Source organism: Hyla sarda, chromosome 9, assembly GCF_029499605.1.
Source record: "Hyla sarda isolate aHylSar1 chromosome 9, aHylSar1.hap1, whole genome shotgun sequence".
Classification (NCBI taxonomy): Eukaryota; Metazoa; Chordata; class Amphibia; order Anura; family Hylidae; genus Hyla; species Hyla sarda.
Genome location: NC_079197.1, coordinates 169,328,084 through 169,343,872, shown reverse-complemented (window position 1 = coordinate 169,343,872; position 15,789 = coordinate 169,328,084). Strand labels below are relative to the sequence as shown.

Here is a 15,789-nt window from a genome sequence, read left to right as displayed (position 1 = left end):
ACTCCCACAGCCCCCCATCCTCCACACTGCTACAGCCCCCCATCCTCCACACTCCCACAGCCCCCCATCCTCCACACTCCCACAGCCCCCCATCCTCCACACTCCTGCAGCCCCCCATAAATAAATAAGCCCTACCCTGAAAATAAGCCCTAGTGTGTTTTTCGTGACTAAAATTAATATAAGACCCGGTCTTATTTTCTGAGAAACATGGTAAATAAAACTATCACCCCGCAGGCATATAACTTTCTAATACAGTATTATCTTAAATTGTACTGGCATCAGCATGTTTTTGCTTGAAATACCCCTGACAAGAAGTTGTGTAGTCCTCTCATTGTCAGTGTGGTGTTGTCTCAGCAGCTTCCCTGCTCCTCCCTCTCTCCTGACAGAAAGTTGTGTAATCCTCGTATTGTCAGTATGGTGTTGTCCAGCAGCTCCATGGCTCCTCCCTTTCTCCTAACAGGAAATTGTGTAGTCCTCTCATTGTTAGTGTTGTCTCAGGTAGACCTCCAATAGGCGGTTAGGAGTGCTAGGGTGTATAGGAGGTTCCTGAGCGGGGCCATCCATTAGGGATGAAGCCGCCTGGGCATAGGGCTATGATGAGAGGGCTAACTAGGGTGGCAATTACACAAAGGGCCATGTATTCTCCCCGTTCACACATATACAATCACTAGGGTACACTCAATATATTCCACCCAGTTGATTACCCCAATTCTCTATATGAATAATAGGTTTGCCCCACACGCCACTTTAACCAGTTGCCCCTCCCCTCTTTAGGGGAAAAGATGCAGCCTCCCCAACCCTTTTTCCAAACTTTCTGGGAACTGTAGTAATCTTGTCACCTACTTATTCATATATAGACAGACCTTAGTGACAACCGAGATAATTGCATTGTTCTATGTTAAGAGATACCAGCAAAGTTAGTTTACTGACCTGTTATAAAGAGAGTGAACGTCCTGTATGGACCACAAATGGTTAACACGTTTGGCGAGTGCAGATAACTTAGCACCGCCCTAGGACGCGTCGCCCTGGGAAGCGGGGCGGATGCGCCGGACGTGAGGTAATGGTCGCACAGGATATAACGTCAGACGCCGGCTTCCCCGGCAGCGCGCTGGGCTGGATGTCAGCCGGCCTCTTCGCCACTGCGGGAGTGCGCGCCATCGGTAATTTTTCTTGAAGTCACACAATAGTGAGTACACTCCATATGGAGTATTCCTTCCCTACAGGTGGATTTAACGTAGGGAATACTGAATGGGGTTGTGTTTCTCTTGTTTTTGCAGGGCAGCCAATCGGAGGTGGTTAAGTGAGTAAGCAATGCAATGCTGACTTATAAACAAGATCAGCTTCATATGGCCACTTGTCTACATATATGTTCTTTTCTTTTACAGGAAAGGCCTCTGTTGGTGCTGGACTTCAAGTAACATAATCATATGGTCCTTTTATTTAAAAAGAAAATCCTATTTTGATGTTTTATATATCTAAGTACCATAGCTAAGAGGCTGCCGCGTGTTGTGTATGGTTACATGCTGCAGCCCCTTGACTTAGTCCGGTCAGTTGGTACATACCCTGACGGTCTATATTTTTTATTGACTCCTATGTCAATATCTCCCCTGATGACACCGCCGTAACAGGCGATAGAAACGCGTTGGGAGACTCAGTCGCCATCATTGGATGACTGAAGGAGTAACTATTTGCTGGGTGACCCCAAGTGATTTGTCACATCAGCTAGATTGTGCCTTGATGTAGCACACTTTTTTCATGGTTGGATGTGCTTGTATTACTGTATAGCACTCCTAGCTTGGATATAATTATATTTGCTTTTAGCAGTTATAATTTGGAGTAAAGATTATTGAGTACATGCACGGAATGGCACTGATTGTACTTTCTACATTTATTGAGTATATATTAAAAGTGATGTTTTAAGCCACCTCTATTCACTGGTGTTGGTCAGTTGGTGATTATTAGTTACATTGATACTTGGCTAAGAGGTTTATTAAATCGGTCGTGTACAGGACCTTATTGGTGTGCAATTTATGTCATGTTGTCTCAGTAGTACCCCGACTCCTCCCTCTCTCCTGACAAGAAGTTGTGTAGTCCCCTCATTGTCAGTGTGGTGTTGTCTCAGCATCTCCCTGCTCCTCCCTCTCTTCCCCGACAAGATATCATCTTTGTCTTAGGAGGCATGGCTGGATCTTGTCTCTGACCAGCTCCTACAACCTACATCACCATCTCTCTGTCATGTACACATACACATATATATCCTTATTGAGACATTTAGGTAGAATAAGGTGTGGTTACAGCATGCTGCTTTGTGCTGAGCAATGCCACAGGCAGAGAAGCAGACAGGGAATGAATACACTTGCTGCAATGTTCAGCAGCTCTGGGTGAAGAACTGGCAGTAGTGCTGGGGGAGGGGAGCAGGCAGGGTGAGAGGGCTGTGATGAAGAACTGAGGGAAAGCAATGCATTCTGGGAATTGTAATCGTAGCGAGCAACCGCTCAACCAGAAAGTAGTGAGAGTACATGGTAGGGAAGAGGATTACGTATCCAGGAAACAAATGGATGGTTTCAGAACTGGGGCGGACTGGTAAGAAATGTTATATGTTTTTGCAGTTGGAGGACCCCTTTAATATCCCATATATATGAATATGTTCTTAGTATTGTCTGTCCTAGATTTCTGAAGGACACTGGGGAAGATTTATCAAATCCTGTCCAGAGGAAAAGTTGCTGAGTTGCCCATAGCAACCAATCAGATCGCTGCTTTCATTTTTCAGAGGCCTTTTCAAAAGTGAAAGTAGCGATCTGATTGGTTGCTATGGGCAACTCAGCAACTTTTCCTCTGGACAGGATTTGATAAATCTTCCCCTGTGTTTACATTTTACGGTATTACAGAAAACTTAGCACCTGGAATGCAGAAACCTCCGCGCATCTAGGACGGGATATGCTGACATTCAGGAACCCCCAGGAATGGACTGTAGAGACCCCCCTAACATAGCCCGATCCTCAGATAGTGTAGAGTTATGTCAATGGGATCCGAAGTGACTGAGCTCTTGTATACTCCGTATCCTGCCCCGGGAGCCTCAGTGATCAGACCGGGCGTGAACGGATCTCCTCCATTATTAGGTGACTGACGATTTATTTTTGCTTTTGTCCAAGTCTGTGATTCCCAACCAGGGCGTCTCCAGCTGATGCAAAAGGCCAAAGGCTGTTCGGGCATTCTGGGAGTTGTAGTTTTGCATCAGCTGGAGGCACACATGGTATATACAGTATCATGTATCCCCCACCTACATAGCATATACTACATCTCCTGTATACGTCACCTACATAGTATATACTACATCTCCTGTATACCTCACCTACATAGTATATACTACATCTCCTGTATACAGCATGTATACCTCACCTACATAGTACACACTACATCTCCTGTATACCTCACCTACATAGTATATACTACATCTCCTGTATACCTCACCTACATAGTATATACTACATCTCCTGTATACAGCATGTATACCTCACCTACATAGTACACACTACATCTCCTGTATACCTCACCTACATAGTATATACTACATCTCCTGTATACGTCACCTACATAGTATATACTACATCTCCTGTATACGTCACCTACATAGTATATACTACATCTCCTGTATACAGCATGTATACCTCACCTACATAGCATATACTACATCTCCTGTATACGTCACCTACATAGTATATACTACATCTCCTGTATACCTCACCTACATAGTATATACTACATCTCCTGTATACGTCACCTACATAGTATATACTACATCTCCTGTATACGTCACCTACATAGTATATACTACATCTCCTGTATACAGCATGTATACCTCACCTACATAGTACACACTACATCTCCTGTATACCTCACCTACATAGTACACACTACATCTCCTGTATACCTCACCTACATAGTATATACTACATCTCCTGTATACGTCACCTACATAGTATATACTACATCTCCTGTATACGTCACCTACATAATATACACTACATCTCCTGTATAACTCACCTACATAGTATACACTACATCTCCTGTATACAGCATGTATACCTCACCTACATAGTATACACTACATCTCCTGTATAACTCACCTACATAGCATATACTACATCTCCTGTATACCTCACCTACATAGTATATACTACATCTCCTGTATAACTCACCTACATAGTATATACTACATCTCCTGTATACGTCACCTACATAATATACACTACATCTCCTGTATACGTCACCTACATAGTATATACTACATCTCCTGTATAACTCACCTACATAGTATATACTACATCTCCTGTATACATCACCTACATAGTATATACTACATCTCCTGTATACGTCACCTACATAATATACACTACATCTCCTGTATACGTCACCTACATAGTATATACTACATCTCCTGTATACGTCACCTACATAGTATACACTACATCTCCTGTATAACTCACCTACATAGTATACACTACATCTCCTGTATACAGCATGTATACCTCACCTACATAGCATATACTACATCTCCTGTATACCTCACCTACATAGTATACACTACATCTCCTGTTTACCTCACCTACATAGCATATACTACATCTCCTGTATACGTCACCTACATAGTATATACTACATCTCCTGTATACGTCACCTACATAGTATATACTACATCTCCTGTATACAGCATGTATACCTCACCTACATAGTATATACCACATCTCCTGTATACGTCACCTACATAGTATATACTACATCTCCTGTATACGTCACCTACATAGCATATACTACATCTCCTGTATAACTCACCTACATAGTATATACTACATCTCCTGTATACGTCACCTACATAGTATATACTACATCTCCTGTATAACTCACCTACATAGCATATACTACATCTCCTGTATAACTCACCTACATAGTATACACTACATCTCCTGTATAACTCACCTACATAGTATATACTACATCTCCTGTATACCTCACCTACATAGTATATACTACATCTCCTGTATAACTCACCTACATAGCATATACTACATTTCCTGAATACCTCACCTACATAGTATATACTACATCTCCTGTATACAGCATGTATACCGGGCCGAATGTATGAACTCCCTGCTGTGCCGCGCAACCAGACTGCTGTTTGCCAGTGGCAGCGCGCCGGTGGGACACCTGCTTTATTGATTACAGTACCGTAGCGATCTGATTGGTTGCTATGGGCAACTCAGCAACTTTTCCTCTGGACGGGTTTTGATAAATCTCCCCCCTGTGTTTACATTTTACGGTATTACAGAAAACTTAGCACCTGGAATGCAGAAACCTCCGCGCATCTAGGACGGGATATGCTGACATTCAGGAACCCCCAGGAATGGACTGTAGAGACCCCCCTAACATAGCCCGATCCTCAGATAGTGTAGAGTTATGTCAATGGGATCCGAAGTGACTGAGCTCTTGTATACTCCGTATCCTGCCCCGGGAGCCTCAGTGATCAGACCGGGCGTGAACGGATCTCCTCCATTATTAGGTGACTGACGATTTATTTTTGCTTTTGTCCAAGTCTGTGATTCCCAACCAGGGCGTCTCCAGCTGATGCAAAAGGCCAAAGGCTGTTCGGGCATTCTGGGAGTTGTAGTTTTGCATCAGCTGGAGGCACACATGGTATATACAGTATCATGTATCCCCCACCTACATAGCATATACTACATCTCCTGTATACCTCACCTACATAGTATATACTACATCTCCTGTATACCTCACCTACATAGTACACACTACATCTCCTGTATACCTCACCTACATAGTACACACTACATCTCCTGTATACCTCACCTACATAGTATATACTACATCTCCTGTATACGTCACCTACATAGTATATACTACATCTCCTGTATACGTCACCTACATAGTATATACTACATCTCCTGTATAACTCACCTACATAGCATATACTACATCTCCTGTATACCTCACCTACATAGTATATACTACATCTCCTGTATACGTCACCTACATAGTATATACTACATCTCCTGTATAACTCACCTACATAGCATATACTACATCTCCTGTATACCTCACCTACATAGTATATACTACATGTAAATACTACATTTCCTGAATACCTCACCTACATAGTATATACTACATCTCCTGTATACGTCACCTACATAGTATATACTACATCTCCTGTATAACTCACCTACATAGTATATACTACATCTCCTGTATACCTCACCTACATAGTATATACTACATCTCCTGTATACGTCACCTACATAGTATATACTACATCTCCTGTATAACTCACCTACATAGCATATACTACATCTCCTGTATACCTCACCTACATAGTATATACTACATGTAAATACTACATTTCCTGAATACCTCACCTACATAGTATATACTACATCTCCTGTATACAGCATGTATACCGGGCCGAATGTATGAACTCCCTGCTGTGCCGCGCAACCAGACTGCTGTTTGCCAGTGGCAGCGCGCCGGTGGGACACCTGCTTTATTGATTACAGTACCGTAGCGCAGGCCCTTTAACAGACCAGGGGCTGCTGGTAACAGACGTGCATGCCGCGGTGCGCAAGTATGTCTGTTATCAGGGACAGAAGCAGTGGCGGATCAGCCTGATTAAAACATTCTTACAAAATTTAGTTCTGCCAAGTTTAAATGAGGAGGGGAAGAAGAAAATGAATGAGGGGATTAGCCTGGGGGAAGTCCAAGAGGCATTGAGAACATGCGCGGGGAATTCCGCCCCAGGGTCTGATGGGTTCTCATTTGATTTTTATAAAAGATTTCATGGGTCAAGGGGACATTATATGTGGCGGGCACATGACAGGGTGGCTCCCCTGTCATGTGCCCCCTACATATAATGGCCCCTTAACATTTGCCCCTCACTTATAATGCTCCCTGTCATGTACACCTCACATATAATACCACCCTGTCATCTGCCCCTCACATATAATGGCCCCTTGTCATGTGCCCCTCACATATAATACCACCCTGTCATCTGCCCCTCACATATAATGGCCCCCTGACATTTGCTCTTCACCTATAATGCCCCCCTGTCATTTTCCCCTCACATATAAGGCCTCCTGACATGTGCCAGTCATATATGTACTGCCCCCTGTCATGTGCCCCTCACATATAATTCCCCCTGTCCTGTGCCCTTCACATTAAATGCCCCATGTCCTGTGCCCCTCACATATAATGCCCCCTCGGGGACAGGACAGGGGGCATTATATGTGAGGTGGCAGGACAGGGGGCATTATATGTGAGGGGGCAGGACAGGAGGCATTATATGTGAGGGGCACAGCACAGGTGGCATTATATGTTAGGGGCACAAGACAGAGGGCATTATTATTATTATGTGTGTGTGTGGGGGGGGGGGCAGAGTGTTTACCCCAGAAATTCTTTATATATACACTATACCTCTGGAATGATAGTTTGGTTGTTATGGGCCACAATACATTACGGTATTGTATTTAGAGGATGCACGGCAAGGTTATATTCAGAGAGTGCAGTATGTGGTAGTATTATATTCAGAGAGTGCAGTATGTGGTAGTATTATATTCAGAGAGTACAGTGTGTGATAGTATTATATTCAGAGAGCGCAGTATGTGGCAGTATTATATTCATAGAGCGCAGTAGGTGGTTGAATATAATACTACCACATACTGCACTCTCTGACTATAATACTGAGAGTGCAGTATGTGATAGTATTATATTCAGAGGGCACAGTGTGTGGCGGTATTATATTCAGAGGGTACAGTATGTAGTAGTATTATATACAGAGGGTACGGTGTGTGGCTGTATTATATACAGAGGGTACAGTGTGTTCTAGTATTTTCAGAGTGTGTACAGTGTGTCAGAATTATATTCAGAGGGTGTGTGCCAGTATTATATTCAAAGGATATGGTGTTTGGCAGTATTATAATAATTATTGTTTTCATATAGAGGATCAGAATCCGGTGACATAGTGAGGAGTCGTCTGGGCGTCAAGTTATGCAGAGAGAACATTTAGCTAGACCCGGTGGTATGTACATCTGGATTAAATAAGGAAAGACTATAGAGAAGACGTCACCTGTAGTCACTGATATCATTGTGTATGCTGCCTGACTGTCCCATCAGAGCTGTAGTCACTGATATCATTGTGTATTGTCCTGACTGTCCCATCAGAGCTGTAGTTCTGCAGTTATGAAACAACTCCCAGCATAACCTTACCACATACTTAAGGTCATACTGGGAGCTGTAGTTTTAAATGGTAAAAATTGGTATGTTTGATTATTATAGTTGAAGTAATTTTCCGCAGCGCACTACAGCACAAGCATCCATCACTTCACTCCAAGTAGGGAACCTGTTAAAAACTTGAACCCCCTGCTACTGCTGCTGTCACCTGAACCCCACCTCAGCTTAGAACATAGAGTAGTCTCACCTAACAATCCGTGCTATGGCTATAACGCTCCTCATTTGCACTTGTGTTCCCTGTCCTGAAGTAACATCAGCTGACAGCCAATAAGACTGACCCCTACCTCCAACCCCAATGCAAGGAACAACATTTTTTTATAGTCATCCGACATTAAGTGGCCCCGCCCCTTGGCCCCTCCTTTTTGTGGCTCCACCCTCAGCCATGCCCATGGCCCGTGCCCCGGATCTTTTGGAGACCTAGCAACGCCCCTGGCCATGGGTTACAAACTTCTTGATAATGCTGCGCACTGTGGACAAAGGCAAATCTAGATCTCTTGTAACCTTGAGATTGTTGATATTTTTCCCACAATTTTGGATCTCAAGTCCTCAGACAGTTCTCTTCTCCTCTTTCTGTTGTCCATGCTTAGTGTGGCACACACAGACACACAATGCAAAGACTAAGTGAACTTCTCTCCTTTTTATCTGCTTTCAGGTGTGATTTTTATATTGCCCTCACCTGTTACTTGCCCCAGGTGAGTTTAAAGGAGCATCACATGCTGGAAACAATCTTATTTTTCCACAATTTTGAAAGGGTGCCAATAATTTTGTCCAGTCCATTTTTGGAGTTTGGGGACATTATGTCAAATTTGCTTTTTTTTCCTACTTTTTTTGGTTTAGTTCCAATACACACAAAGGGAATAAACATGTGTATAGCAAAACGTGTGTTACTGCAATCCTTTTCTGTGAGAAATACTTCATTTTCTTAAAAAAATGTCAGGGACATGACTGTAGTATATACTACATCTCCTGTATACACCCTGTATACCTCACCCACAAAGTAGGAACATAGGATTATCCTTCCTCGATATCACTGACGAAAGTTACTGTAATTGATACGGAACCATTGAAGATATAAGATAGACGGGGTGGGTTGGGGATACAAGTAGACACTGTCTGTACTAGTCCTGATTAGATGGCGGAGGTCATGGATGTCCATGAACACTGGGGTCATGTGAAGAAGCCTCAGCGGCAGCACTTTTATAGTTCTTTTTATTCTTCTTCTGTGCTGTACGGCAGCGTTCACATGAGGAATGGTTATTACATTACTTCACACGTCGCTCACTATCCCCCGTCCCAGACGCTTCAGTTCACTCCTTAAGATCAGAGCCAGAAGGTCCCACATTTTTGGACTTTTTCTCCAGGCACCTGTCCATGGGCTGTGTCTGCTATTACAATTAAACCGCACTAGGTTACAATAGCGATAGCTATTCCAGAATCCTGTTATCTGATTACCGCCATCTAGAACAAGTGAGCCTAAAGGGGTACTCCGGAGGAAGGCAAAAGTTTTCAAATCAACCGGTGCCAACAAGTTATACAGATTTGTAAATTACTTATATAAAAATCTTGCCTCCCAACTGTCCCGATTTGGGATCCCTACCTGCAGTCCTGCATTGTGGGACTCTATGCTTCGGCACACAAGTGATGTCATCGTGCACTGAATTGTGAGCGGAGGAAGGAGAGAAGTGCAGTGGCCATGCTCTGGACTATGGGGGAGCTGGCAGGGTTAGTATGTATGTTTTTTTTATTTTTGTTTTCTTTTATTAATCTTTAGGGAGCAGCTACCTACAAGGGGCAATTATTGGTTATGGTAATGTTAGTGGTTGTTGTCAGTCACCTGATATACCTGCACTGCAATCACTTATATAGTCAGTTTTGGTAATGTTAGTAATTGTTGTCAGTCACCTGATATACCTGCACTGTAATCACTTATATAGTCAGTTTTGGTAATGTTAGTGGTTGTTGTCAGTCACCTGATATAACTGTATGTAATCACTTATATGGTCTGTTTTGGTAATGTTAGTGGGTGTTGTCAGTCACCTGATATACCTGCACTGTAATCACTTATATAGTCTGTTTTGGTAATGTTAGCGGTTGTTGTCAGTCACCTGATATACCTGCACTGTAATCACTTATATAGTCTGTTTTGGTAATGTTAGCGGTTGTTGTCAGTCACCTGATATACCTGCACTGTAATCACTTATATAGTCAGTTTTGGTAATGTTAGTGGTTGTTGTCAGTCACCTGATATAACTGTATGTAATCACTTATATGGTCTGTTTTGGTAATGTTAGTGGTTGTTGTCAGTCACCTGATATACCTGCACTGTAATCACTTATATAGTCTGTTTTGGTAATGTTAGCGGTTGTTGTAAGTCACCTGATATACCTGCACTGTAATCACTTATATAGTCAGTTTTGGTAATGTTAGTGGTTGTTGTCAGTCACCTGATATACCTGCACTGTAATCACTTATATAGTCAGTCTTGGTAATGTTAGTGGTTGTAGTCAGTCTCTCATCTGTGTATAGGACGTCCTACTAAACTTAGATGACAGACTGACAACATTATTCCTGTTAAGGGTACGTTCACGCGTGCGCAGATTTGATGCGCAGGATTTGATGCTGCAGATTTCAATGTAAACTAAATGACTGAGCACAGCTTCTAATCGACAGTTACAAATCCTGCGCATCAAATCTGTGCAGGAACCTGTATGTGTGAACGTACCCTAAAGAGGTATTCCTATTGTGTAGTGCAGGCACGGTGAGGGGCATGGCCTGTCTCTGTTTCCTCTCAGTAAAAAGATGGGCATTATGGTACCAATAGCACCCGACATAATTATATACTTTTGTGGTCATGGTAAAGTTGGGCCCCATTACAAGGTTAGTTATGGGGCCCCATGGTTATTTCTTAATCCCATGTGTCAAGCTTTGGTGATAGAAGGATTTCCTAAAATAAATGTATTCTTTCCTCTGTAGCGTGAGCTCCGGCTTCATGTCAGAGAAGTGATTGTTCTAATAATCTTCATAGAGTCCCTCGGAGGGCGCGGCGCCTTTGTCAGCTCGGTTTTGTGCCGTGACAGGAATGATAAGGATCAGATGTCGTACAGTTTGGATGGATTCCCCTAAAACTTATAAGACAAGATGCCAGGAATGTGAGATTGTTACAGACATCTTCCTGTTTGTCAAGAATTAATAAGCTGAACAAGCAGATGACACCGCCTCACCATGCGAGCAGAGTTATAGCGGAAGAACTCCAGCTGTAACCAAGAGATTTATGAGCGGAGACCAAGGCAATAAAAGAACACCATGTACCATGAGCGCAACATAAGACCTACACAATGTCTAATCCCATCTACATGTCTTATCCTCGTGCCAGTCATACCTCTTCATATATATATACATACTGCTCCATAAGGGCAGAATTATTGTAGTTATGTTCTTGTATATAGGAGCAGTATAATAGTAGGTATATTCTTGTATATAGGGGGCAGTATTATAGTAGTTATATTCTTGTATATAGGAGCAGTATTATAGTAGTTATATTCTTGTATATAGGAGGCAGTATTATAGTAGTTATATTCTTGTATATAGGTGGAGTATTATAGTAGTTATATTGTTGTATATAGGTGGAGTATTATAGTAGTTATATTCTTGTATATAGGAGCAGTATTATAGTAGTTATATTCTTGTATATAAGAGCAGTATTATAGTAGTTATATTCCTGTATATAGGAGCAGTATTATAGTAGTTATATTCTTGTATGTAGGAGCAGTATTATAGTAGTTATATTCTTGTATATAAGAGCAGTATTATAGTAGTTATATTCTTGTATATAGGAGGCAGTATTATAGTAGTTATATTCTTGTATATAGGAGCAGTATTATAGTAGTTATAGTCTTGTATATAGGAGCAGTATTATAGTAGTTATAGTCTTGTATATAGGAGCAGTATTATAGTAGTTATATTCTTGTATATAGGAGGCAGTATTATAGTAGTTATATTCTTGTATATAGGAGGCAGTATTATAGTAGTTATAGTCTTGTATATAGGAGCAGTATTATAGTAGTTATATTCTTGTATATAGGAGCAGTATTATAGTAGTTATATTCTTGTATATAGGAACAGTATTATAGTAGTTATATTCTTGTATATAGAAGCAGTATTATAGTAGTTATATTCTTGTATATAAGAGCAGTATTATAGTAGTTATATTCTTGTATATAGGAGCAGTATTCTAGTAGTTATATTCTTGTACATAGGAGCAGTATAATAGTAGTTATATTCTTGTATATAGGAGCAGTATTATAGTAGTTATATTCTTGTATATAGAAGCAGTATTATAGTAGTTATATTCTTGTATATAGGAGCAGTATTATAGTAGTTATATTCTTGTATATAGGAGCAGTATTATAGCAGTTATATTCTTGTATATAGGAGACAGTATTATAGTAGTTATAGTCTTGTATATAGAGGGCAGTATTATAGTAGTTATATTCTTGTATATAGAAGCAGTATTATAGTAGTTATATTCTTGTATATAGGAGCAGTATTATAGTAGTTATATTTTTGTATATAGGAGCCGTATTATAGCAGTTACATTCTTGTACATAGGAGGAAATATTATAGTAGTTATAGTAAACTATGAGAAATGAAGGGGCGTCACTCACCAGGATAGCAGTGTCACGGTATCTTTATTAAAGATGCAGCATAACGGGGTGCACAGGGACAAGACTTTCAGGGACGCAGTTAGTCAGAAATGAGCCGGGCCATTACTGACCAGCTGCGTCCCTGAAAGTCACATGTTCCTTTTACTGAAAACTTACATTTTTCTTATACAAAAAACTTTCCCTTTTTCAACTGATTATTTATCAGTTTCTTTCTTCATAAACATTTTAATTATAAACAAATTATTCTTTTGTTTGTTTCCTAAATTACTCTCCAATGGCTGGACTCAAAAACATGTCAGTTGTTGGAGCAATAAATAGAGAACATCTTAGCTCCCCGCCATCTGTTCTATATATGTGCAGAGTTTACGGCGTTTGCAGACACTGACACGGGAGTCAACATTTTGACAAACTTTTGGCACTTTAAATTTAATTAGTAAAATTCGGAGATCGGTAATGATGCTCCATGTTTACCACGTGTACAGAGAGCATGTGGCCATGGCCATAAAAATGGCTCCGATAGCGGCTGTGACTTGTTCAATTACTTGGCTACTGCCCAACATTTGTAAATTCACAGAACATTATGTTATATCCCAGGAGTCCACACACATTGCTGGTGGGAGAAGGGTTAAAAAAGCAGTCAATAGAGGAGAAGGGTGAAGCTTTACTACAGTTCCTGCATCTAAGCATCACCGCTGGCTGGATAAGTCATGTCCTGTTGTGCTCGGCCTTCTCTGTATCACAAAATCTGGTAGAGATGGTAAGTGTATGTTTCACAGTATATGTGTGTCACAGTGTGTATATGTGTACATGTATGCATATCCCTCCACCTGTAATCCCTGGTATGCCCCCTGTTGGCCCCTTCAGGAAATCGAACCTTCCACTATGGGAATATTTTTCCTCTCCCTGATGCTTAGATTCAATCTAACTTTTAAACAGAAAAGGTATAAAGTACAGCAGATCTCTCAAGTTTGGTGCCCTATTGGTTAAGTGGTTTTCTAACTCAACAGGTCCAATATGAGAGACAGTGGATAGGATTGTGGTGGCCCAGTACTTCTCCTGCCTGTCAGGCAGAGTCTCTCCATGTCCCCAGGGCCCCCTTTATGTTTTATCCCCTGTGTATATAAGTTGTGATATTAATATTGTACTTTTTCTTTAATTGTTACACCATGTGATTGTTACCCAGGAGGCACTAGTGATCAGGTGACCCCCCCAAGTGACCAATGGGCTCCTTGCACAGCCCCCCTATATAACCAGGGGAGGAGCTGCAACCTCTCTCTTAGTTCCTGAGGTCCTGTGCAGTCGTCTCAGTGTGTGTGTCCGGAGCATTGGAGGCCTCAAGCCTAAAGTCTGCAGCCACAAGTCAATTGCAAGTAAGCCAAAGTCATCTAATTGTCAGTCATCAAGTCAGTGAAGTCAAGTCTATGTTTAGTCACCGTGGCCTGCACCAAAGTCTGTCTAACTACTGCAAGTCCTAGCAAGCCTGAGAGTTCCCCCTGTGTCACTGGTCACCTCCTTGGGCCCTGGCTGTACTGCACAGACTGTGTCATCTGTTACCCTCAGTAAAGCTATCGCTTGTTCATAACTTGGTGTCGTTGTCTTCAGTGCCCCCGTGCCTATCCCAGGACCAGCGGTATTACCTTCAGGTGGTTGAGGCTAAACCATGCCCTGGTGTCATGACAAGGAGGGGTTAATAACATCTGCCCCTTGGGTTATAACATCTACCCTGCACCTCAAACCCCGATGCCACAGGATTATTCTACCTAATACATTCTAAGATCTTATGAGGACGTTGATCTCATCTGGGGTAAGTAGACTTTATTGCAATATGCTCTAAGATCCTTAACAAAAGATACCATAATGACCCCTTTTTGATGGGTTTTTTTTATGTCACATCAGTGTGTTGTGGTGCACCCATTGAAACTTAATTTCTGTGGAATTATGTAATATCACTGTCGTATACAAATGAAGATGGTAACAGCTGCAATGGCCAAATGGTGAATCTCAGCTATAGGGGCACCATAGCTTTTAGACAGCAATTCCATTAAATCTACACTCAAACTGGAACTTTGGGTGCCATTCAGTTGGTGTAGTAGGTGGCCAGTTCCCTCTAATTGTAAAAAAAAAAAAAAGTATATAAAGTATAGAAGTATGGAAAATCCATGAATGCTTCCCTATTGAAGTGCACTTGGGAGCCCCTCCAATAGAGTTTGTCTGTCTGATCTCTACAACAGCCATGGAACCAGCTTTGTGTCCAAGCACTGAATGAAGCAGCTCCATGTGTCTCTCTCACAGCAGGAAGTGTCAGCAAGACCTACAGCACTAACCGGCAGCCAACCAGCTACGCGTGTTTTGCTTCCAGTTATTCATCAAATTTTTGTAAGAGGAATGGGTAACAGAACCGAATGCTACCATCTTTCCGGGCTCCTGCTGTTGGTTTAGGCTCCTGACCTGTTACTCACCTGTGGTAAAAGAGGTTGAGATGGGAGGGGAGCTGGTTCTTCCTCTTAGAGCCTTAAGCTGGACCCGATACTGAGTAGAAGGATTGAGCTGACTCAGTGTGAAGGAGGAGAGATGAGGCAAAAGACGAATCTCCTGAAATATTCAAAGATGTCTGAGACCAATGTACACAAGTAACCTCTATTGTGTTGAGGAACAGTTGAGAAGTTTATGTTCTCCCTACCTTAACTTCACCCTCTGGTGTTTGATAGGTCAACAGATAACCATCAGGCATGGCATCCGGAGCTTTCCACGTAAGCAGTGCGCTGCGAGCCGTGACCTGGCTGGCTGTGAGGTCCCGTGGAGTGTCTGCACCTGTATACGAATGTGATGA

The 15,789-nt window shown here is 41.9% G+C and overlaps 1 protein-coding gene and 1 long non-coding RNA gene across 5 annotated transcripts in view; one reads left to right on the top strand and one right to left on the bottom strand.

The window, feature by feature from the left end:
* The window catches only part of TNXB (tenascin XB), a 108,995-nt gene that overhangs the window by 13,837 nt on the left and 79,369 nt on the right, over nucleotides 1-15,789 (bottom strand). For all 4 annotated transcript variants that reach the window (XM_056538665.1, XM_056538669.1, XM_056538667.1 and 1 more), the window contains 2 exons: nucleotides 15,640-15,770; nucleotides 15,419-15,551 (listed from right to left, as the gene is read on the bottom strand). In XM_056538665.1, coding sequence (XP_056394640.1) covers nucleotides 15,419-15,551; nucleotides 15,640-15,770 — 264 coding nt within the window. The remainder of the gene's footprint in view (nucleotides 1-15,418; nucleotides 15,552-15,639; nucleotides 15,771-15,789) is intronic.
* On the top strand, nucleotides 5,314-11,733 carry LOC130290693 (uncharacterized). The gene is made up of 3 exons (XR_008847666.1): nucleotides 5,314-5,557; nucleotides 8,005-8,083; nucleotides 11,321-11,733. It is a non-coding gene; the product is annotated as an uncharacterized LOC130290693 (long non-coding RNA).